Raw genomic sequence first — 25,155 nt, forward strand, 5'->3', positions numbered from 1 at the left:
TAAATGCATAACACAGGTGTTCATAGAATCTCAGCACGTGGGAACTGATAGTAACCTGATCACACTGCGTAGTAATACACTACAAAAACTACTCACTCGGAACGACCGAACTAGATGCTTAATTCTTACATCTTAAAATATTATTGAACTGTGCTTTGTGAAATATCCACGTATTCACGTGTCCTGTGCTACAAATAAACATTGAATATGGAACTACATTTTGTTGTGTTATTGTTGTTGACGGTTGCTAAGATCTCTCACGATAGTGTCACATTTCCCCGCGAAAAAACACTGTTCTCGCCACTGCGTTGCACCCGTGTATAAGCAGGAACAAACCCTGTTTATTTGTTTTATTCGTTGTTATATCGATCCACTGAAAGGATTCGTCAATGTAAATATAAGGAATGATATTTATTTTTTCAACATTTATGAGGTCATAACAACAATGGGTTTTTGGACATATTTTACATGAATCGCTAACGCGATTCATTCAATATGTCCATAAACCCATTGTTGTTATGACCTCATAAATGTTGAAAAAATAAAAATCATTCCTTAAATAATAATCAATAGTAATCAAGAATTTGATCAGTCACATGAAAATTAGAAGTGAATTTGGACTTAACCCTTTAATTTCACCCCTATGTAACTTTAGTAGACTCTACCATGCATTGATCTGGAGGAGTCCATTTTGGTCTACAGTGGTGAAAGGGTTGATCTGTAGATAAATCTGCTCATTAGTGAATACGTGTAATAATAATACTCATTGATAATCTGATAATTTATTTGACATACAAATATACACCTACAGGATGCTTTATACATATGTAGATGGTCAGAGAATGAAGCTCAATGCTGGTCTGGATTTCTATTTCAGGAGGACTATATAGCCGAGCTCCAAGAAAAGTTAAAACGTCTGAAACATCGTATTCTTAAAGAACAGGTGAGGAAATTGATTTATAATAGACAGAAATGACCTTAATTCAATGAACTTGAATAGAATTTTTTGGGATAGACTTTTTGCATTGTAAATTACAGTGTTCTTTCTTATTAGTGCCCATGGCACTAAAAGAAGAAAACGTATGAGGGGGCCTTTTTAGGATGAAATGCAGAAGGATAACCATTGAAGTTAAATTGTGGTTATCGGGTAGTTCCATAGACAGGTGTAGACATTATTCTGTAGCTGAGGAATTATATATTTACCTGGTATAATGTTTTTATGTAAAATCTGATAATCAGAAGACAGAAAAAAACTCTCGGGCAAGTATATATGAATGAACAAAGAGTAGTGAGTGCAGGATTTGGACAGAAGGGGTAACTAAAAAAGGATGATGGACCTCAAGTGTGCGTGTGTGTTTGGGGGGGGGGTACATTAAATGCAGTTGGCTAATCTCGGTTTTATAGGAATTGCACGACTTGAATTGTTTGAGATAAATTGTATGCAAAGTATCACGGAAAATCCACAAATTATTACAGGCACTGCTCAAAGTAATGGTCGACAGTGCTTGACTTGTTGACTTCCAAAGTTGTGATGTAACAGAAAGGTTTATTGGTCACTGTAGGAGGAATCTAGAGCCAATGAGGATCACCGGTTGATAAAGAGGCTACAGAACGAGTTGGAGGACCGGCGGGACGAACTGGAAGGACTTGATCTGGCCATCGACAAACAGAAGAAGTCGCTGAAAAACCTTCGCAAGGACGAGAGGCAGCTTGAACAGGGCAAAATGGAGGCCAAAGATGAACTAGAGTTCCTCAAGGCATACAGACATAAGTCTAACAAGAAGAAGTAAGTGAACCCTGAACCTGATGTGTTATAACAACAGGTACCTTTATCTTGGATCTATCAAACGACCGTATACCCTTCTGATTCAAACAGGTCAAAGTTAGTTTAGTTAAGTTAAGTTTAGTTTAGACTGAGAAAGATGGATTAAACTTTCTGAGACACAAGTTTGTGCCAACTTACAAAGACTTTCTTCATAATATTATCATGATACATTGTATTATAATACAACTGTACAACAGCTGTCATGTGATGATCTGAAATCTTCAAATATGTCAAATTTGTTATTATAATGTTTGATGTTTTTGAGGCATTTTGCCAATTCACAAGCATGCAATTTTGTTATAAGCATGAAAATATTTCTATAGGTTTGTTTGTGGCTAACCGATTGTGTTGTATTTTGATTTTCTTACAATTTTTAAATTTCGTTAACAGGAAAATGTGGAAGAATGCTATGGACGACCTGGACAGTTCGGACGAATCTCTGGATGAGTACCTGGTCAAAAGTCGTCAGCACTTCGTCAGAAATGAGGTGGAAGGAATAGAGAAAACCCTCTCTAAAAGGCGTAGTCAGCTAAGGGATGCAGACGCTCTCCTGCGACAATGTAACACCGATCTAAAAGGGGCCAGAGACCAGGTCAGTTGTGGAGTTAAAACTAACAGTAAGAGTACAGGAAGTATGTCAGTGACCTGAATACTTGAATAAGTGTACAGCTCAGTCAATAAAGAAATTGTTACTGGTGGGAGACTTTGGATTGCTTTGCCTTAATATTAAGCCTTTCGCTTACAGTTCTGGTTTATATAGGAGCGGGGGGTATTAGTTAGCCTTTGGCTTACAGTTCGAGATTAAATCATTCACCCCTGAAGACACAGTTGAACTCTTCCTATTCAAAGGCTGGAATAGTTCATTAAGAAAGTTAAGGAGTGAATGAGTTAAGTACACAACATATCTCTTATGATCACCATAAAGTGATATATATGTGAAGCTTAGTCACGATTAGAAATGAAAACTTCAATACAAAGGTGTTCCCTCTTTAATATGAGCGCTTTTCTTTTATCTTAGTTTTTTATATCAGAAATTAAAGTATGGTTAATGATAACTATTGTTGTATGAATTATTGTTTTTTCTAGTTTGTAACACATCTGATTACAAATGTCTGTCTTTTGTTTATTTCAGGCGAGAGACACTATTGACCAATATGACTCTGCTAACCACAACCTCAAGTCTACAATCAAGGAGACCTCGGAGCTAGAGCGAAGAGCCAATCAGGCCGGAGTCGAACTCGTCAAGGCTGCAGACCAACTGAGCTCCTTGAGGTCAGAGGTCAAGGACATGGATAGAAAACGTGGCAAACAGGAACGCTTACTCCGGGACGTCAACCAGGTAGGTCAAATTTTTCGAAAGTGGAAAGATTCAACTCCATCTGTAAATGAATGTTTCATTTTGTAAAATTTACATAAACAGTCAAACTTCCATAAATCGAACTTCGAAAATTCAATTTTTTATGATGTGCCCAACTTATGGCAAAGTCCAAATGTTTTTCTTCTATATAACACTACTGATATTCCATTTATAAATCGAAATTTTATGAGTCGAATTTCTTGCTTTTTCGAATTAATGTTCTTTGAGTTCCGTGACTGGTTGATGTTGTAGGTGCTGTCTAAGAGAGATTTGGAGTACAAAGACCTCGACTCCCGCACAAAAGTTGCCTCCCAAAAGTGAGTGACTATGTCTGATGGATCCGGAAAGTTGTCCCACTTTCTCAGTTTTACTTCATAGAGATCAGTCAGAACCATTAATCTATTCCCTTTTTAGGTCACCTGAGCTTTAGCTCAAGTGACCTATTGCTATCCGTTTTCGTCCGTCGTCGTCCGTCGTCCGTCGTCCGTCGTCCGTTAACATTTTACATTTCAAACTTAAAGTCAAGTTCTGCTGGGCCGATTGAACTGAAAGTTGGTAGGAATGATCGCCTCATGGTCCTGACAAAGTGTTGTTATTTTTCGGGTCGATCAGAAATCCAATATGGCCGCCACGGCCGCCATTTTGAAAACCTATTTCAAACTTAAAGTCAAGTTCTGCTGGACCGATTGAACTGAAAGTTGGTAGGAATGATCGCCTCATGGTCCTGACAAAGTGTTGTTATTTTTCGGGTCGATCAGAAATCCAATATGGCCGCCACGGCCGCCATTTTGAAAACCTATTTCAAACTTAAAGTCAAGTTCTGCTGGACCGATTGAACTGAAAGTTGGTAGGAATGATCGCCTCATGGTCCTGACAAAGTGTTGTTATTTTTCGGGTCGATCAGAAATCCAATATGGCCGCCACGGCCGCCATTTTGAAAACCTATTTCAAACTTAAAGTCAAGTTCTGCTGGACCGATTGAACTGAAAGTTGGTAGGAATGATCGCCTCATGGTCCTGACAAAGTGTTGTTATTTTTCGGGTCGATCAGAAATCCAATATGGCCGCCACGGCCGCCATTTTGAAAACCTATTTCAAACTTAAAGTCAAGTTCTGCTGGACCGATTGAACTTAAAGTTTGTAGGAATGATCGACTCATGGTCCTGACAAAGTGTTGTTATTTTTCAGGTCAATCATAAATCCAATATGGCCGCCACGGCCACCATTTTGAAAACATATTTCAAACTTAAAGTCAAGTTCTGCTAGGCCGATTGAACTGAAACTTTGTAGGAATGATTGACTCATGGTCCTGACAAAGTGTTGTTATTTTTCGGGTCGATCAGAAATCCAATATGGCCACCACGGCTGCCATTTTGGAAAACTATTTCAAACTTAAAGTAAAGATCTACTTGGCCGATTGAACTGAAACTTTGTAGGAATGATCGAATCATGGTCCTGACAAAGTGTTGTTATTTTTCGGGTCAATCAGAAATACAATTTGGCTGCCATGGCCGCTATTTTGCTACTAAGTTCTAATAGGCCGATCTCACTTAAAATTGGTCTAGGAATGATCAGCTCATGGTCCTGACAAAGTTAAGTTAACATTATACTATTTTTTACTCAAATTGGTACATATTTCAACAACAAAAATAAATACTATAGACTCAGGTGACCGTTAAGGCCCATGGGCCTCTTGTTTAGATTTTGCTGTAAATATTCATTCAGTTTCATACTAACGTAATTTGATAGAGTTTAGAATGTGGAAAAGAACTTGTTCAAAAGACATATTTTATTAAAAAAAAAAAATACAAAAATAATTTTAGTACTACACATCTTCAGGACTTAACTAAATATCCTTTCATTGTATTGCTGTAGCCACTGCCAAATTATTACCTGGTCGGTGTAGTTAAAAAATGGTTGATAGGAAATTGAAAAAAGTTGTTGAATTTTCCTTTCTTTTCTAGCCTTTCCCGGTTACAGTCAGAACTCCTGTCAACAGAACAACACGAAAAGCAAACACTTTCGTCGCTTCGAGATGCAGAAGATATTTTAAATAAACGACGGTCAGAAATTGCGCGGATGCGTGATCAGGTAAGTTGTTTTTTATATTATTTATTTTTTATTAATTTCCAGATAGTTTTGTGTGATAATGTTTGTATTTGTAGTTGAAAAACTATGAAATTAACTTTTTTAAACATATTCAATTAAAAAGTTTCAATTGAAATAAACTGTGCGTAAAACCCCCCCCCCCACATATTTTATGAGTTTGTATTACCGAGTATTTACATAGATTTTGGTAGCAATAGAATTTAATAAACGTTTACTGATACACTTTACACTAAACATTGTATTAGGAGGCAATTCAGTAGAGTAATTTTAAGTAGTTATATATCTTTGTACTCCAAATGCTAAATTTTAGATTTCTGTCTTGCCATTACTCTACATTAGTTTACATCTTAAAAAGCTAGGGTCTAAAATTTATTGAGGAAATCGTCCTTGTGAAGAACTGTTTCTGAATCAGATACACAGTGTATATAGTTATTTGTCTCCTTAATTCATTCACCTCTGAAGACACATTTGAACTCGTCCAATTCAAAGGTTGGAATAGTTCATTATGAAATTTCAGTGGTGAATGAGTTTAATATTGATAACACACAGGAATTAACAATTCATTGTTTTTTATAATTACTTTTACAGTTTAAAACAATGATAAAAGATAAATAGAATGGAATAATAAATAAAAAAATAAAAAATAAAATTCTATCAACAGTCATGATCATTTGTTCTTTCTATTTTTCAGTTGTCGTTTTCCAAGGCACAAAAATCAAGGCGACATAGGTCTAAGGAAGAAAAAACCTGATAATCCAGAAAATATCGGAGATTTTTCTGAACAGCCTAGTTTTCGGCTAACTTCAATGGGCCGTTCTATATATACTCTACCAGAGAGACAAATATACAGCGTGACTGTGTGTTTGTGTGTTGGGGTGTTATATACAGAAATACTGACCACTGCAGCCTGTATCTTGAGTGACCACTGGTCCTAGCTCTTTGACCACATGCTTAGTGTTGCTTCCTAGATGTTTAACTGTCGTAGGAGTTTAATCTATTTCTATAAATAACCCTAGTAATATATCATACATGTCTGTCCTATCCTGTACCTCTAAATGTTGCTGCTAAGGAGATGAAATATTCTGCAATTTAACAAAACCAGTATTTATGCTTTCAAGATACACTTTATTAAACAGATATATTCTGAAGACAGACCTTTTTTCATTTTAACAATAATCTATGCTGCAAAAAATACTTTAGACAACTATCTGTTTTTTCCCCAAAAAAGTGTTTAAGTGAAATCACATTACTTTAAAGTCTCAAGCAGGTTCAACATATCAAGGAATTAATTGTATGCTTTGTTTGTTTTGAATTATTTTACGATTGAGCATGAATTATAAATGAAGAATATGATAGTTTTTGACGTAAATAAAAATTCCTGTTGAATTAGATGCCTGTTCCCCATTTGAGTAAGAACTTAGAGTTTGGGCACACCTATTTACTTTGCCGTTTTTGCACTTTTTACCTGCACTTCTATCCTTCCTATTAAATCCCTTGTGTTTCATACTCCACTAATCCTGTTCACTAACAAGTCTACATCAGCGAGTTAATAATGACTGCATTCTAACATCATTCGTTAAAGGTTAGACAATAAACTTCACAAATTGATTATTCTCAGTAATGGTTTACTTACTTTAAATGGATCTCCTCTCACCTGGACGTTGTGTATTTCTCTGTCAGCTGATTTCATTACATTAATGCTTATACTACTTTATAATTTGCTTCATACATTTTAACCTCATTCTGATTTTATTTTGCATTTTACGTACATGTAGTTGGCGTTGTTTCGCCCGTAGAATTCTGTGGTCAAAGAGCTGGAATACATGTCATTGAAGAGACTGGCTATTTCATTGATTGATTTCTACCTTCAAAGAAGTCGGCAATCAAATATTCAAAAATATTGACTTGATTTTTGTGCCAATCATTTTTTACAATGTGTCAAAATATTATCTTTTATTACATACATTATTATTATTTTTTTTTTTTTACAAATTTTGATGATTTGTATCGATCATAGCATTACAATTTTTTTTGAAGTGCAGTATTAATATCTTTATGTTAATGTTCAATTATCAAAAACATATTGATTGAAATTTTGAATGATTTTAATACGTTTATTGTCAATGAAATTGGTGATCAAGAAAGCAGCTGCTGGAACCATCATCAACTAAAATCTGTAATTTTCTATTTTCTTTTAAACAATTATAGTAATATTTTTTACACAAATGTATTTCTTGAATAAAAATGTATTATCTTATTTTCAACCATACATTTTTGTATTCAAAGCATTATATACAAGATGATATGCATATAATGAAGTGTTTATTTTTTTAAGTCAGTTATTTTTACAAAATCATCAATAAAATTATAAAAGAGAGAAATTTTAGTGCCCCTTTGTTATATAAAAAATTTAAGGCAAGGAACCACACTTTGCTAAAAAAAAGAATGTGATATCTTAAAAAAATCTTTTATATAATAAAATAGTTTACACCTTTGTAAAAGGTAAAATATACTTATGTCTCCCGTAAAAGACAAAATATAAAAAAAACATTTTTAAATAATATAAAAAATACAAGACAAAATAAAATAAGAAAATTTAGAATAAATAAAACCCCAAAGAAAACATTTGTATTGAAATATATATTTTTGTTTTTAAATTGCTATTTATCTATTTTGCCAGAATAAGGCAAAACACAGTTTAAGATAAAGATTGATCTTGGAAATGGCAAGATCATTTATATCATAAAAACAGGGTAAAATCAATATTTATTTGTCTTGGAAAAAACATTGTTTTGAAGGGATAGAATAAGTATTCTATGAAAAATATATACATTTATATTTTTTTAAAGTATTTAGTGTCAAAAAAATGATACCAGTGACTGATTAATGTGAATTTTGTCAGAAGTATTTTATTAGAAATATTGATAGGAATATTGCATGTGATTTTAGTTGAGGATATTTTGAATAACACAATAATAACACAGAGCGTATTTTTTTTGATTTTGTACTTTTGAAGCATAAAGAAAAGGTAATAGCATGTGCTCCTGAAACGCATGTTTGTGTGTCCGTCATAAGGTCAAGGGGTACTGCAAGGGAAACTTTGTAATAAGGGGTACCTAAGGGGAAAATGTACATGTAAATGATTTATGTACAGTTTCATCAATGAACTGTAAGAAGAAATTCAAAAAATAAAATTCAAAAATCTTTAGACATATTTTCATATATGACAACAACAAAAATCTGAGAAAAAAATTTGAAAAGATCTTCAATATATTTTCTAGTTTTATTGGGAATATCACTCTACAAAGTTTCCCATTTCATTAACAGCTTAAATGGTTGCATGTCAATAATAATATATGTGATTGAAGTCCTTGTTTTGTATGGAGGAAAATTAACGAGTTAAGTGTGAAATGTTATAGATATTAATGCTAACTGATTATAAAATACAAGTGTCGGATTGGAGGCCAGTGGCTTTGAAATGAAGGAATATTGTTAATTTTGTTAAAATATAGTAGAATTAAAAGCATCAGTTATACTACATCAATATTTCTAGGAGGAAATTTTGAAGCATTTCTGACAGTGAAACACCAAAAAGAACATTTTTGGTGTTTACACTTAAGAAGAAAAGATTTGAAACCCTATTTTGAACTTATATTTGGAGAAAAAAAATGAGAATTTTTGTAACATGTTTATCCAACGTATATCATAACAAGAGGTTTGGATTTGATTTAAAAAAACAAAAACAAGTAGGGGATAATTTAGACTAACTAATATTATGATCCAGGACTATACAAATGTATTTACAAAGTTTCCCTCTGTAAACACTGTAACAGGAAACAAGATATCAGTAAAACTACTAACACTTGTAGCTTAGTACACAGGGCTTGTGGGGAGATCTGGCACTCTCTGGGGAAATCTGGCACTCTCTGGGGAAATCTGGCACTCTCGGGGAAATCTGGCACTCTCTGAGGAAAATCATGCACTTTCTGGAGAAAATCATGCACTTTCTTTGGGAAATCAGGCACCCTCTTGGGAAAATCAAGCACTTTCCTCGGAAAATCAGGCACTTTCTGGGGAAAATCAGGCACTTTCCAGGGGAAATTAAGACAATTTCTGGGGGGAAATCAGGCACTCTCATGGGGGAAATCAGGCACTTTCTGGGGGGAAATAAGGGGAATATCCTGAATATTTTGAGAACAGCAACCTTTACTGAGTTTGCGGAAAATTGATAGTATAAAAGAACACCCCTCCCACCCCTATTTATAGCAACCTTTGGTGAAAATTCCAAATCACATGAAGTAGACAATCTCTGAGACTATTTGTACAAACCTGTCTGATCCCGGTGTAGTACCTGTAGCTACTGTAGATTATCTGTCTCTATTACCCAGTCTGTAGCATGTATGTACTTCAGTAAATACTGTTTCTTCAAAACAACCCTATATTTTCATAATCAGATTGTAGAATTCAGTAATTTTAAAACAAACAGGAATTAACTGGATTAGTATAGTGTTCTGTTTTGAAGACAATTTCTCACTGATTATCAGCTATATTTCACTATAAATCATTTTGGCTAGTTTTCCGGTATCAAAAAAGTGTTTTCACTTTCGTAAATATTATTACTGGTGAAAGATTTTTTTTTTTTTTTTTTTTTTTAATTTTTTTAATTTTTTTTTTAATTTTTTTAAATTTAAAATAATTATAGAAAATAGTTTCAGATATAGTATGGGCCAATGCAACTATCAGTTTTCATACATACAGTTCATTGGAATAATGGAGACGTTAAAATATAGTTCTGTGGATGTATAATGACTAACACATAGGATTAACAAAACGTAATAACACAATGATATCATATGCACACTGTATGCTACATATATATACCCTTTTTGAATGCATTTTAACAAGAAATAAATATTCTAACTGTAATGTTTAGAAATATTGAGAATTTGTGGAGAATCCTCTGTAAATGTTTGATTAATATATAATAAAAATATAATAATTAACTTATAGGGACAGTATAAACACCGGACAAAAGAATTACCGTATTTGTCCTAACAGGTACCTGTAAAGGCTTAACAGTTTCTTTACTGCAAACATCTATAAAGAATTCACTGTTTTTACATCAAGTGCTACACAAATTGGACAGCAGTCTGAATGAATTTTCTGAGCTTACTTTGGAATATGTGTGTAAAGTTGTCTCCCTGAAAATATTATCAGGTACAATAATAGCTGTTTATTATAACATGTACTTGATTTACATGGCATTTCCTCACAACATAATGTAGTATTTATTTATGATATGTCATTTTTGGACCAACAGGGATTTTATTTATTTATGTGTATAATTGTGTTTTTTGAGTATTCCTCATGTGAGATGCAGCTTTAATTTGTTTACCTGTAATAAAGTATCAGTTTTGCGTTGCAAACATTCAGTATGCATGGTAAGGTACAAATTATTCCCTAGTCCAGAGATATAACGGTCATCTTTTACTGTATGCAAGATCAGCCGTAGGGACACATATTGGTTGATATGCATGCTTTGCCATAAAAAGTCACAGATTGATATTTAATCATCACAGGGGTATTTTGAATAAAATAAAAATAACTCCTGGCTTTGACTTCATTACACTTTCCCTGTTCTGTTCATCTTTGATAATCCATAGTTAACTGAGAAAACATATTTATTCATTTATACTTGTATTCCAAAATTAATAAATATTCAAAATAAGAAAAGTAGCTTTTGAAATCAGGATAAATTTACTCTCTGTAAGAAATATGTAAGTGATAGTGTAGTGTTACCATAAGTCACGTTATTTCTGGAAACTTTTTTTTTAGCCATTCTTGCTTCCAACTACTTAATCATCAGAAATTGAATTTGCTAGAAAGAATAATGTATGTAACTCGTGTTTATAGATATCTGAGGTAATTTTTGTGAGTTATAGCAATTCACTGTCGTTTTTCTTTGTGATTTAACGCTAAAATGTATCTCTCACAAAAACAGATCTTTACAGTATATTTGATATGACTGTGATATCCCTGAGGTGACCGGGCCCTGTTTTGTGATTGTGTCTGTGATATGTATATATGCGTGTATAAAGTTTGTCTGGTTAGATGTGTGTTATATATAGAGAGAATAATTTATCTGTGTGTATACAAGGAACATATAACATAACCGTACATTGTATGTGTGTGACTTGCTGACATATAAAACTTGGGATAACCAAATAAAAAGAACATTTTAAATATATTTTTGTTCATTTCTTCATCATAAGATTGATAAAATGATTGAATAAATCCTAACTTCATGTCTTCGAGTGAAACAAACAAGAAAGACTATTTTTGCTGGTAGTTGTGATGAAGCTGTGGATATTTTGACCTCTATGACATTATCAATATTTCATCCAAAGTTTCTGTTACTCCTGTGGGTTGTCAAAGGTGACTTTCTGACCAGACTTTGTTTGGTAACGACAGATTAAGGGAAGGGGAAATAACTGGGTTTATTGTACATATTCCAGTTATAAAATTCACGTTTACAGTCTGGATGACAGTCACCTTAAAAAATATTCAAGGAGAAGAGAGACAAGTCATCAAAATTGATTCCTGTATTTAGAATAAAGGGACTCACTTTTGATTTTGACAATTCAAACAAATATATACATGAGTTATTTCAACAAAAATGTCTTGGATTTGAGACAAAGGAGTGTAAGTATACTTTAAGTTGATTGTCTGATTTAAGAAAATTCAAGACAAATTATGAACCATTCCATAGGATAATTTAAACATACCAATTTTAAATTTGTTGATATGATCTTGGATGTAAATATATCTAAACAACCTTTAACTGTGTTTTGATTGGCTGTCCAGATTGAGGTACAAAGACGTGAACTAGAAAAAGTCGATCAGTTGATGGGCAAGAAACGGACAGAATTACAGCTCATCCAGGACACAGCCGAGCGCAAAGGGAACGAACTCAATCAGGTCCTGCGCGATGCCGAGGGAGAAATAAACCTCAAACAACGAGAGCTCAGGGTAGGGAACATAACTATGTAACTGATTCATGTCATATATTTGAACCCCCTGTCTACAACATGGCATAACAATAAATAAAGGATCTCAAGTGACTTGATAAATGATAAATACAATATTTGTTTATGACACAAAATATCATGGAAAGAAACAGGTTTGCTATTATATGTTTTTTCATCACATGGTTTACCTGTGTAAAATAACACATTAGATGACAAAATTAAGTGGAAAAAGAACAGAATGAAACAAACAAATTCCGTCATTTCTGCCTTTCTCTCTGAATTCTCGACATCATCTCAATGTTACTGTGACATCACACAGTATTTATCTGACTATAAGCCCATGCTTGGTAATAAGCCCATCTAATTTTAGCTGCATCAAATGCCTTTTTAAATACAATACATTGTATATATCCCTTCAGTAGGTCCATCCTTAGCTTTTAATCCCACATTTTACAGTAGCTCCCTTGCCTCATTTTAGGATTATTATAGTACATCTAATGTGACATGTCACATACAAAAGATTTAAGAGATATTGTTTATGGTATGACACTGAAAATATACAACAGATAATATGACAATTATCGATAAAAAGAAAACGAGAAAATCTCCAGAATTTTTGAAATGTTACTAGGATTTTCATTTGTTTTGGTTTGACACACAGAGATAAACTGTAATGCTGATAGTGACTTTTAATACTTTTAATATTAGCGTAACTTTATCCACATTTTACTTTTGATGAATAATTTTTCCTTTACATTATAGGAATGTCGAGAACATTTGCGAGATCTAGAAATTACCAAGAGCGACCTGGTGACTGCAATCAAAAGCAAGAGGGGAGAACTCTCGAAAGTTAAAGAGGAAGTGCAAACGGAAGACGAAGTGTTACAGAAACTTATTGGATCTGTGAACAAGCACAAAACAGAACTGAAACACGCGTATGAAATGCAGAAACTGGAACAAACAAACCTCAACAGTGTCAAAAGTACCCACGCACAAAAAGTGTCCGAACTCGAGAAAACACAGCGCGAACTTATAGCAGTAAGTGTCCAGGAAGAATTATATAGGACAGTCGGACGGTTCCGTAATAAATTGATGGATGTTAAACCCATGTTTGATTTTAATCTCGCTGTCTTGTTCAGCAAGTATAACATCTTTTCAGTTTGCTAATTCTTATTGCTTAATAGGACCAGTTCTCATTTTGACCCCTTTCTAATCCATTGGATTATCAAATGTAATTTGGTAATGAGATCTTGACTGAGCAGTGACAGTCCTGTAATGTACAGAAGAGATACCATGTCTTGACTAGTGATGGACATGTGAGGGCATCAAGTTCTGTCCACTCCACTAAAAGAAAGGTTTTCGGGTTTTATCTCAAACACCTCAGTGTAACTTTTGACCTTGACCTCAGATACTAAAATATAGATTTCTAGGTGATATCTTAGTCATCGATTACCGTAAAGTGGTCATGCACTTACATCATGGTCGTGCATTGTCTCTCATACAAAAACAAGGGCAGTGCATATCACCAGTTATATTGTCTTACCTGTCATATAACATAATTATGTGGGATGTTGAAGAATCAATGAAGTCTCTGATTCAAGTTAGATAGGGTTCAGTTTGTAACTGACTACCCATTAATATGTCTTTCAACCATACATCTAACAAGTGATTCTTCTTCTTTTAGGAAAAGGCGGAATTAGAACAACTTACGGCAGAAATCAACCGTAAAGCCTCTGAACTGGAACGGTTCCGCCAGGCACTGGACCGTGACCGGCAGGACACTGAACGCCTCACCCTCGACAAACGCTCACTGGAGGACCGCATAGCGGCCATGACGCGCGAGAAGGAGATGCTGGACGATAACTGTAAATCACTGGACAACAAAATTAATCAAATGAAAAGGTGAGGTGATTTGTGTACGCCAGGGAATGTGTGCTGTATAGCTGAACATCTGATTGTGTAGAACCACAAACGGTTATACAGAATGTGATGCTTTTGGAATTTATATCCCGTTACTTTTAGTTTTCCTACATTGTAATCATGTGGTGTAATTGTATGAAAGTTCAACTAATCAAATATATGTATGTCTGTATTGTCACATGATCGACCACGGTTCGCCCTTTGACTGTCATTTGATGTTCTCAGAATGCGAGAAGTTTGTCAAAAGTTTGGAATGTTTAATGTTGAATACTGAACAAATGAAATATATACCGGTAACCATTTCTGTTAATCCATACTAAGCTTGATTGGTAAAGTTTAGTTTAAAATATTGTTTCTTTATCATCCACAGAACACACAATATAATAGAAGAAAAAATGGAAACGTCTGCCAAACGACTGGAGTCGTTAGAGGTAGAACTACGACAACGAGAAAAGGAAATGGATGAGGCTAACCATCAGAGGACAGCTCTACAGAAAGAAATACACTCCCTCAAACAGACTTCTAAAGGTAAGCCTTCCCTCAAACAAACTTCTAAAGGTAAGCTTTCCCTCAAACAAACTTCTAAAGGTAAACACTCCCTCAAACAAACTTCTAATGGTAAGCCTTCCCTCAAACAAACTTCTAAAGGTAAGCTTTCCCTCAAACAAACTTCTAAAGGTAAGCTTTCCCTCAAACAAACTTCTAAAGGTAAACACTCCCTCAAACAAACTTCTAATGGTAAGCCTTCCCTCAAACAAACTTCTAAAGGTAAGCTTTCCCTCAAACAAACTTCTAAAGGTAAGCTTTCCCTCAAACAAACTTCTAAAGGTAAACACTCCCTCAAACAAACTTCTAAAGGTAAGCACTCCCTCAAACAAGCTTCTAAAGGTAAACACTCCCTCAAACAAGCTTCTAAAGATAAACACTCCCTCAAACAAACTTCTAAAGGTAAGCCTTCCCTCAAACAAACTACTAAAGGTAAGCCTTCCCCCAAACAAACTTCTAAAGGTAAACACTCCCTCAAACAAACTTCTAAAGGTAAGCTTTCCCTCAAACAAACTTCTAAAGGTAAGCTTTCCCTGAAGGAATGGGTTATTGAGCGGTAGTTTTTACGATTTTAATTTGCAAATGTCAGCCACCTGTGCAATCTATACTTTGTGTAAGTTTTATGGAACGGTACATGTAAACTACAATGTACTATAGTATATGTTCTACTTCTGTATTTTCAGAAACTAAATCAGAACTTAAAGCACTAAAAGAACATGTAAGAGAAGCAGACGACCAGTCGAGACATTTAGAACAGGTAAGTCACTACAACAAGACTTCATTGACGACCAGTCGAGACATTTAGAACAGGTAAGTCACTACAGCAAGACTTCATTGACGACCAGTGGAGACATTTAGAACAGGTAAGTCACTACAGCAAGACTTCATTGACGACCAGTCGAGAAATTTAGAACAGGTAAGTCACTACAGCAAGACTTCATTGATGACCAGTCGAGACATTTAGAACAGGTAAGTCACTACAGCAAGACTTCATTGGGTCTGCCTTGGGTGAATGGAAAACCCGGCCTAGAACAGAAAATTTAGTCATGAATTGCATAAACGCTACGGTTTTGTTTAAATAATTGATGACACCCAGATAACTTTCTCAATTTTGCAGTCCCCTTAAGCTTGGATTTTGAGAATCTTATTGTACAGATTTTTGTTTTTGATGAGAAAATATCTTAAGTACGGTTCCTGTATGATCTTATCACAGTGTTACAGAACCATAGGTCAACGGACACGCTGGGAATACAATGTTTAAATCTTTATGTGAAATCAAGACCATAAACTGACTGTTTTTACTTCGGTAAATAGAAATAAACGAGATGTATGTTTGATAATTTAAACATAAAATCACTGTCGCCAATCATTGTCAAAACCTGCTAACACTACCATCAGACCCCAGTGAGAAGCCAGAATTTCTGAGTGTCTATAGATTTTATATAACTTGGTGTTGTTTAGGATCTCCGGGAAGTAACACACCAACGTGACGAATCTAAGCTGGAGATGGAACGTATCAACGAGGCGATCCGCACGAGTCGACAGTCGTACGAGGATTACATACGACAGGAGAAACAGAAACACGAGGACCTTCAGGAACTACTCAAGTCTGTGGCCGAGAAAGAGTTCGAATACCAGGAGGCGCGCATGGTAAATACCGGGGCAACATAGATATACCATCGTGAATCAGTTATATTTATGTCAGATTTTCGAAATGAGTCTTTTTGGTCATAGTAATACTGCAGTAATATTTTTACGTGTTCTGTCCTTTGAACTTACATTTAAGGGTCATTTAGTGCATAAGTAAAAAAAAAAAATATGAGTAATTAATTATTGTAATATCAAGAAAAAAAAATGTATATCATTTCTTTAAATGACTGACTCATGAGAGAGATAACATGTCTTGGAAGTTTTAATCAAGTTTAGAAAAAATGTTGAAGCGAACAATTATCGAGAAAACTTCGATGCACGATATTTATTTTATAGAATACTAAAAACCAACAGAAAACTTGATTGTCATTAACTGTCAATGAAAAAATAAAACAAATTACTTTTTCGTTCAGGCTCTCAGCAAAGTAAGAAAAGAGGTGGAGAGAGAGGAGAATAAACTGAACAAGGTAGGCAAACCGACATTAATACAGTCTATACTTCTATCATGCATGCGCCTCAAGTTAATTCTTAAACCAGTGTTTGCTAATTTTTTTACCACAACCAATTTTGGTTTTATCCATTCCATTTCCAACTTTTTATATTAATGAAAACAGTTGTTTTGTACTTTCCTATACACCTCTTTATATAAAGTCTTTGTTTTGACTAATTTTCTTTGAATTTTCAAATCATGTTTTTTTTTCTTGTTTTTTTTCTAAGCTTCATTAAAAATGATATTTCAACAATGATAAAATAAATAGTGTAATCTTTAGTTTAAGCTGTAGTACAGGTGTACATGTAGTACAGGTGTACATGTACTACCATCTGTGATGTCAAAATAGTAAGTTCTATAAAGACAGTATATACGGCTATAACTACAGAAGAAAGTTTTTATTGTAAATATTTTTATTTGACCAATGCTTGTAATTTTCATATTATTATTACTTGAAATGTTTTAATTCAAATTTAATAATAAAAAAAACATAGTATGAATGTAATAATTTTATACTTGGTTTGCCTCTATTTATAGATAATTTTGCTTCAAAAACTCATCTTTTTGTTTAAGTTCAAACTTCTCAGTAACTCTCAATTAATGCAGTAGTTAGCAATTTAATAATTTTGAAATTTACCGCCCTCATCATTGACATGGTTACACATTGACCTTTTAAATTTGATCAACAATTTTTTTTTTTTAATAAATTCATCAATTTAAAAAATTGATTTGGTAATTAGTGACAAATTTTAAAATTTCATATGCATCCTTTAAAACTATGAAATTTCAAATCAATGCTGTTATTAAGAACTGACCAATGGTCAAAAGCCATTTAATTTGTAGCCATGGTTACTGAATTATCACTACGACACTGCTCGCATCTATGCTCAAAGCCTGTTCAGCTATTTCACAATTCTTAAATTAATGTGCAATTTTCACATTTCACAACCTCATCTGGTCATCAATGATCTTTTCGTGATAAATGTAGTGACATTATGTCTCTGTGTAAGATATTGTAAAGCACCTCAACTACGTACATATACTTTTTTTTGCATCAAGTCATTTATGAAATCTAACATTTGCACAAAGGAGATATATAGCTCTGTTATGAAATCATTTCATGTATTCAAATCAGTGTGAATAAAAATCATCTAAAGAATAACTGTTACAGTAAGTACTTTCGGTGCTCACGGAATGTAAAAAGGCCCCATATCCTTCACAAAGTTTCTATGCCTTAGTTCTGAGACTCTGCGGGTAGGGAGCTCTGATTCATTCCCTTTACAAAGGTAATGAAATGTGAAAAAAACATGGCACGGTGAGGCTGAGCAGACTTTGAGGGTATGTGAGCGTGTATTTACTGACCTTTGACCTGTCTCCTTTGCCTGGTGGTGATTTCAGCTGGTCAGTAATGCTAACCTTGAACTCGACAATATCAGAAGTGACCTTCATGCTAAACAGTTAGACCTAGAGCAGGCCACTCACTCTATGGAAAAATTCAAGGTTGGTCTTTTGTCTGTAACGTCCAGTAGCTGGGAGTCTGTGTATCTGTAGCAGGTTTTTAATCAGTGATTATGAAGTTGTGTTATGTTCATGCAGTGGTTTTATAAGTTCAGTGTTCATTTCAACTTATTCAAGTTGAATTCAAGGCCGAAAAAGACCATTTTCAAATATTTCTTTAACATCTTTTCCAATATATATTAATATTTTTGAGTTTTTGTTTGTCCCGTGTGAAACATATTGTGTTGTTCCTGAAATTTTGATGCCAGATGTTTAACATTTTACAACATAATCAATTTTGTATGCAAAATTTTGGGTTTTCTCTTCCTTTCCTTAATTATCAATAACCAGTTTCAGTATTTAGTAAATAATTTATTAACAGCCCTGGAATGATAACTACAAATTTTAATTTAACCCTTTATTTGTTTCACCCCTTGGCTGTCAGAAACTGTGTTCTATTATAAATCTCCTGATTCCTGACAAATGTTTTTCACCGCCGAAGCAAATCAATAGGCAAACCTTCAGAGAGTGGGTTTAACTCATTCACCCCTAAAGACACATGTGAACTCTTCCAATTCAAAGATTGGAATAGTTCATTATGAAATTTCAGGGGTGAATGAGTTAATACAAAAATTTAAGCATTAAAATATTTTTAATAAATATTTTTTGACAAGGTATTCCAAAATACTGTCCTATAATAGCAATTTGTTTAATGGTCTTTGTCAATTTCAATGGAACAATAAGTGAAATTTGTATCCTATTGATCCTTCGGGTAAAGGTGTGTTCTCACCTGATTCATTTTCTGCATGTACAGTAAAATGAAACGATGAATTAACCTGGAAAGTCAAATTTTATATCTTTATATTAGAAACTGAATGATATGTCCACATCTTTATACTGAATTTTAAGGGATCAATTTTGCGTTTTGTTTCTGAAACCAATTCAAGCAGATTATAAATATCAAACACCGATAATAGTCTATTCCGTCTTTGCGTATTGCAGAGTTATCTTCTCTTGTGAGCACGTATTGTTTGTTACGTCATTGGTTTTTGAGAGGAACGTCATCAATTTTTGAGAAAACAGCAGAGTTTTCTCACACAAACCAATGACGTAACAATCAATACCTGCTCACAAGAGAAGATAACTCTGCAATTCAATCTCTATCAGGGTTACAACAATTTCACAAGATTTGTATTTTGCAAACATGGCGAAATGAAACCTGCACATATAGTATGAACTTTATAGTCTTAGGAAGTAGATTATACCTTCACTAAAATTCATGTCTGGTAAATCCAAACAAATAGATATTCTTCTTTTTTTCCATTCATATATTTAAATGTTAATACAACTGTGTTTATATGGCTTATTTAATTGATCACTTACACAATTAGAATAATGAGGTCTGCCAAGCATTTCATGGATTTTATTGTCTGAAAAGCAGTGGTTTCAAGTGATTCTTTCATTTTTTTGTGGATATTAACAAAACAATCATTACTTCAATCCACCATTCATCTTTTACATACTTAGTGGAGAGTCTGCAGGCTTAAAATAGCAATTTTTTTTTTCTCTCTCTTTTTATCTTGATTTTCTAAGTAATCATTTTTTAATTTATTAACTCACACAATATTTAACCTATAGCTAGTCAGTAGCTGACTGCACTGTCAACAAGATAGCTTTCATCAATGTAATAGAATTTCATAAAATAATGTATGATTTTTTAAATTTTATATTTTGTTACAGAACTTACTATTAAATATGTATAGACATGTAATCTAGCATTGATTATAGAAAACATCTGTTCTTATGTTTTGCTTTACTTAAAATCTACAGAGGGAAACTGAACAACTTCAAGTTAACGAGGAGAAGTTTCATGAAATGGATAAAATCATAAAAGATCTAGGTAAGTACTGAAGAGTTGTACAGATTTTTTTAATACATAGTTTTGTTTAGTTGCCAGGCGTACGGTTGGTATAGGTAATGATGTACTGATTTGGTAAGTGAATGCTCATTCTTGAAATTCCCGGGGTTTTGCTCACTTACATTCTCTGCTCTCCTGGAACATGTCATGACAAAATCTAAGACATGCAGTTAATTAGCTGCTTGATTGGTTACAAGAAAAACAAACTGACCAATCACTAGGCTGATATCTGTCCTTTGAAGATTACACAGGATCAACATTCCGCGCCAAAGACAGCAAATTTTACAATTATGCTATTACATGGTTCTTTCGATGTTCATCGAAGGGTCAAACTAGTTTACTTGAATCTTCCACAAGGTGGTGGCGTCAGATATATTCTAGCGTATACCGGTAACCTCTGGAATTCTGAGTATGGTAAATGTTGTTTCTTGATTGGTGACCACTCAGAGAGGCATCACCTCCAAGGGATCAGTTAGAGTACAAGTAACTCATTCACCCCTGAGGATACATTTGAACTATTCCAATTCAAAGGCGGGAATAGTTCATTTTGAAATTTCAGGGGTGAATGACTTAAAAACAATAGTAGGCAAATTATGGCAGTGTTTTAGCTGCTTTGTATCGGGTGTTTCTATTGAAAGATATTATCTTGTCCGTTACAGGTATTTCTTTTTTCTGTTTTGCTTTTAAAAAAAAAAAAGATATCTCTTTTAAACTATAAACTATGAAACATACATTATCAAGTGGATGCAACCAATTTGTTAAATGAAAGATAATTATATTGACAGAGAGAGAAGTAGCGGAGAGAAACGAGGAGAAGAGTGAGCTGGCCAAGGCTTTGTCACGGTCCTACGAGGAGCTACAGAAACTACGCACAGAGGCTGCCCAGGTAAGGACCTAAACCCTACAGAGCTAGTTGTGTACCATACTAAGCTACTTCAGTGTGTGTCTGTAGTGCGGCATGGCTCTGCTACTTGTTTGATTTCCAGGGTTTTAAGTTGGGTTTCCAACCTTCCTACTGAATCTTGATGATATTAGGTCATTTTCTGTCTTACATTTGTAGATTGAATAAAATTTCCTCAATGGTGGTGGTGGATACAGATAAATAAAATTTCTGTAGATTTTCTACTGATAGCAGATATCACATGCTTCATTTTGTTGGATCTTGGTGATATTTTTAGTTTTTTTTAAATTTTAATTAGCAATGTAGTCTTTCTTGGAAACTCTTGACTGTTCTGCTTTTTTTTTTATTTCATCTTGAAAACAAATTATTTTCTAAACAAAATTTTGGAATTACAACTGTAAACAAAGGCTAAGTTTGTTATGAGGTCACCAGCTGAGTAATCTTTATGACCCCATTTTAACATCCAATAAGGGGCAGAATGGGTAAACATGATACCCGGCCCCCTGACTGCCTGCACTATTAGAGCACAATTGGGTGAAATATCTATGATTTTTGACAGCTGACTTTACTGATTCGGCACACTGGGGCTTAGTGAGTTGGTTTCAGAGTTTTAGAGTCGAGACACCGCTCATTTACACTCTTTGCTTGACAAAGGAAACAGACGTTTTTGAAAGCTTGCAAAACAAAGTTTTCATTTCCTGTTTGTGCTTTAAACAAACGTAGCCTTTATTACTCATACCAAACTGGTGAATTTTATTCTGAATACAGCTTTATATCATTACAAAAAATTGTTTGTTCTCCATCACCCTTTCTAAGAATTTACAATTTTTTCTTCAATATGTATGTTTTAAACATATTCCTTTTCTAAAATCATGTTTGTTGGATCTTTCCTCTCCCAAATTTCTGCCTATGATTGTCTCCCTTTGTATTTTTTTATATGATGATTATCTCCCTTGTATTCACTCTTTGGTGTTTGTGTGTTTGAACCTCCCTACATATACCTTAACTTACCTCATGTGTTGCACCTATAGGATCATACAAAGACAACAAGAGAACGTCTTCAGATGGAAAATGCAATGCATGATATGCAGGTTCAGTTAGAGTTAGCGAAACAGGTAACTTAGGAGACTAGAATATAGAAGTGTAAACATAATATTGTACGGGCATGAAATCCGGTCCAAGTTTCTCAAAAGAAAACTGAAACCTAGTAGATTAACACAATATATACCGAGTTTAACAAAATTATGACTCTTATTGAAATCAAAAGATGAAATTGAACAATTTCATCTCCAGGTTTGGCTTTGGGATCTAGAGCATCAGACAGCATTTGAACCATGGCCTGCCCTTAGGTTTGGTTCCTTGTCTCGAGGCAGTCTGTGTTAGATCGTTAAACAGTCATATGGTTTATTTGTACCAGGAGATATTGTTTGTAAATTTCTGAGCGACCAATCTGGATGTTTTGGGGTCAATCACCCGATTGTGTGTTTGAAGCTATCTATTTACCAGGTCTAGTTATATATAATTATTGTACATATTACAGTAGTATATTTCTGGTGTAAGTTTTCACTCTCTTGAGATACTTGGACTAGACACTTTTGCATGTCAGACACGTTAACCTAGACAACTTTGCTAGTCAATGATAGCTGGCTTTTATAACAAGTGTGCATATGATTTTATACGGCTTATATTTTAACAGCATTCTTTACACCCAGAATAAATATTTCATTGCTTTTAGTTAATGATAAATTGTTTTTTCCCCAAATACACATTTTTTTACTTTTTGCAATTAAAACTTTAACACTTAATAAAGTTCATAAAACTCAGAGGTCTCATAACGTATTATGGATTAAAGGGTCTTAGTTAAACATTATATTTTTTTTTTATTGACTGAGGTGGGAACACCTTCATGATTCAGTCTTGTATAAGTGTCACCAATGGTTGACGGGAAATACCTCACTATGTCTTAATGTTTATATTGTATCAGTTTCCTAACTATAAAACCACTGTCCTACCTGTCTAGTACCTGTCCTACCATGTAGACACCTGTACTAAACACCTAGATCACCTCACAAACATTATCATATCTCCCTACCTATAAAACCGCTGTCCTTCCTGTCTTGTACCTGTCCTACCATTTAAACTCCTGTATATCACCTCACAAACATAATCTAATCTCCCTACCTATAAACCCACTGTCCCACCATGTAAACACCTATATATCACCTCACCAACATTATCTTATCTCCCTACCTATAAATCCACTGTCCTACCTGTCTTGTTCCTGTCCTACCATGTACACACCTGTACTAAACACCTAGATCACCTCACAAACATTATCTAATCTCCCTACCTATAAACCCACTGTCCCACCATGTAAACACCTATATAACACCTCACAAACATTATCTAAACTCCCTACCTATAAAACCTCTGTCCTACCTGTCTTGTATCTGTCCTACCATGTAAACACATATATATCACCTCACAAACATAATCTAATCTCCCTACCTATAAAACGACTGTCCTACCTGGCTAGTACCTGTCCTACCATGTAGACACCTGTACTAAACACCTAGATCACCTCACAAACATTATCATATCTCCCTACCTATAAAACGACTGTCCTACCTGGCTAGTACCTGTCCTACCATGTAGACACCTGTACTAAACACCTATATCACCTCCCAAACATTATCTTATCTCCCGTCCAATAAAACCACTGTCCTACCTGCCTAGTAACTGTCCTACAATGTAAACACCCATATATCTCCTCACAAACATTATCTAACCTCCCTACCTATAAAACCACGGTCCTACCTGTCTAGTACCTGTCCTACCATGTAGACACCTGTACTAAACACCTATATATCCCCTTACAAACATTATCTTATCTCACTACCTATAAAACCACTGTCCTCCCTGTCTTGTTCCTGTCCTACCATGTAAACACCTGTATATCACCTCCCAAACATTATCTTATCTCCCGTCCAATAAAACCACTGTCCTACCTGCCTAGTAACTGTCCTACAATGTAAACACCCATATATCTCCTCACAAACATTATCTAACCTCCCTACCTATAAAACCACGGTCCTACCTGTCTTGTACCTGTCATACCATGTACACACCTGTACTAAACCCCTATATCACCTCACAAACATTATCATATCTCCCTACCTATAAAACCGCTGTCCTTCCTGTCTTGTACCTGTCATACCATGTACACACCTATATATCACCTCACCAACATTATCTTATCTCCCTGCCTATAAAACCACTGTCCTCCCTGTCTTGTTCCTGTCCTACCATGTACACACCTGTACTAAACCCCTATATATCCCCTCACAACCATTATCTTATCTCCCTACCTATAAAACGACTGTCCTACCTGTCTTGTTCCTGTCCTACCATGTACACACCTGTACTAAACCCCTATATCACCTCACAAACATTAGCTTATCTCCCTACCTATAAAACGACTGTCCTACCTGTCTTGTTCCTGTCCTACCATGTACACTCCTGTACTAAACACCTATATATCGCCTCGCATGCATTATCTAATCTCCCTACCTATAAAACCGCTGTCCTACCATGTAAACACCTAGATTTCACCTCACAAACATTATCTTATCGCCCTACCTATAAAACCTCTGTCCTACCTGTCTTGTACCCAGAGGTCTCATAACGTATTATGGATTAAAGGGTCTTAGTTAAACATTATATTTTTTTTTTATTGACTTAGGTGGGAACACCTTCATGATTCAGTCTTGTATAAGTGTCACCAATGGTTTACGGGAAATACCTCACTATGTCTTAATGTTTATATTGTATCAGTTTCCTAACTATAAAACCACTGTCCTACCATTTAAACACCTATATAACACCTCACAAACATTATCTTATTTCCCTACCTAT

General features: G+C 34.5%; 1 protein-coding gene across 14 annotated transcripts in view; it reads left to right on the forward strand.

Annotated features, from left to right (window-relative positions):
• LOC110467474 (centriolin-like) overlaps nt 1-25,155 on the forward strand; it is a 98,014-nt gene that overhangs the window by 58,024 nt on the left and 14,835 nt on the right. For 8 of the 14 annotated variants that reach the window (XM_021524666.1, XM_021524673.1, XM_021524676.1 and 5 more), the window contains 18 exons: nt 878-943; nt 1,563-1,786; nt 2,216-2,417; nt 2,958-3,164; nt 3,435-3,499; nt 5,146-5,272; nt 8,307-8,318; nt 12,155-12,319; nt 13,081-13,356; nt 14,003-14,220; nt 14,609-14,766; nt 15,468-15,541; nt 16,246-16,434; nt 16,848-16,901; nt 18,323-18,424; nt 20,252-20,321; nt 21,125-21,225; nt 22,272-22,355. In XM_021524666.1, the coding sequence (XP_021380341.1) occupies nt 878-943; nt 1,563-1,786; nt 2,216-2,417; nt 2,958-3,164; nt 3,435-3,499; nt 5,146-5,272; nt 8,307-8,318; nt 12,155-12,319; nt 13,081-13,356; nt 14,003-14,220; nt 14,609-14,766; nt 15,468-15,541; nt 16,246-16,434; nt 16,848-16,901; nt 18,323-18,424; nt 20,252-20,321; nt 21,125-21,225; nt 22,272-22,355 (2,394 nt within the window). The remainder of the gene's footprint in view (nt 1-877; nt 944-1,562; nt 1,787-2,215; nt 2,418-2,957; nt 3,165-3,434; nt 3,500-5,145; nt 5,273-8,306; nt 8,319-12,154; nt 12,320-13,080; nt 13,357-14,002; nt 14,221-14,608; nt 14,767-15,467; nt 15,542-16,245; nt 16,435-16,847; nt 16,902-18,322; nt 18,425-20,251; nt 20,322-21,124; nt 21,226-22,271; nt 22,356-25,155) is intronic. The other 6 variants (XM_021524671.1, XM_021524678.1, XM_021524675.1 and 3 more) reach the window with 4 other exon arrangements.

Source organism: Mizuhopecten yessoensis, unplaced genomic scaffold, assembly GCF_002113885.1.
Source record: "Mizuhopecten yessoensis strain PY_sf001 unplaced genomic scaffold, ASM211388v2 scaffold11173, whole genome shotgun sequence".
In the NCBI taxonomy this organism is placed as follows: domain Eukaryota; kingdom Metazoa; phylum Mollusca; class Bivalvia; order Pectinida; family Pectinidae; genus Mizuhopecten; species Mizuhopecten yessoensis.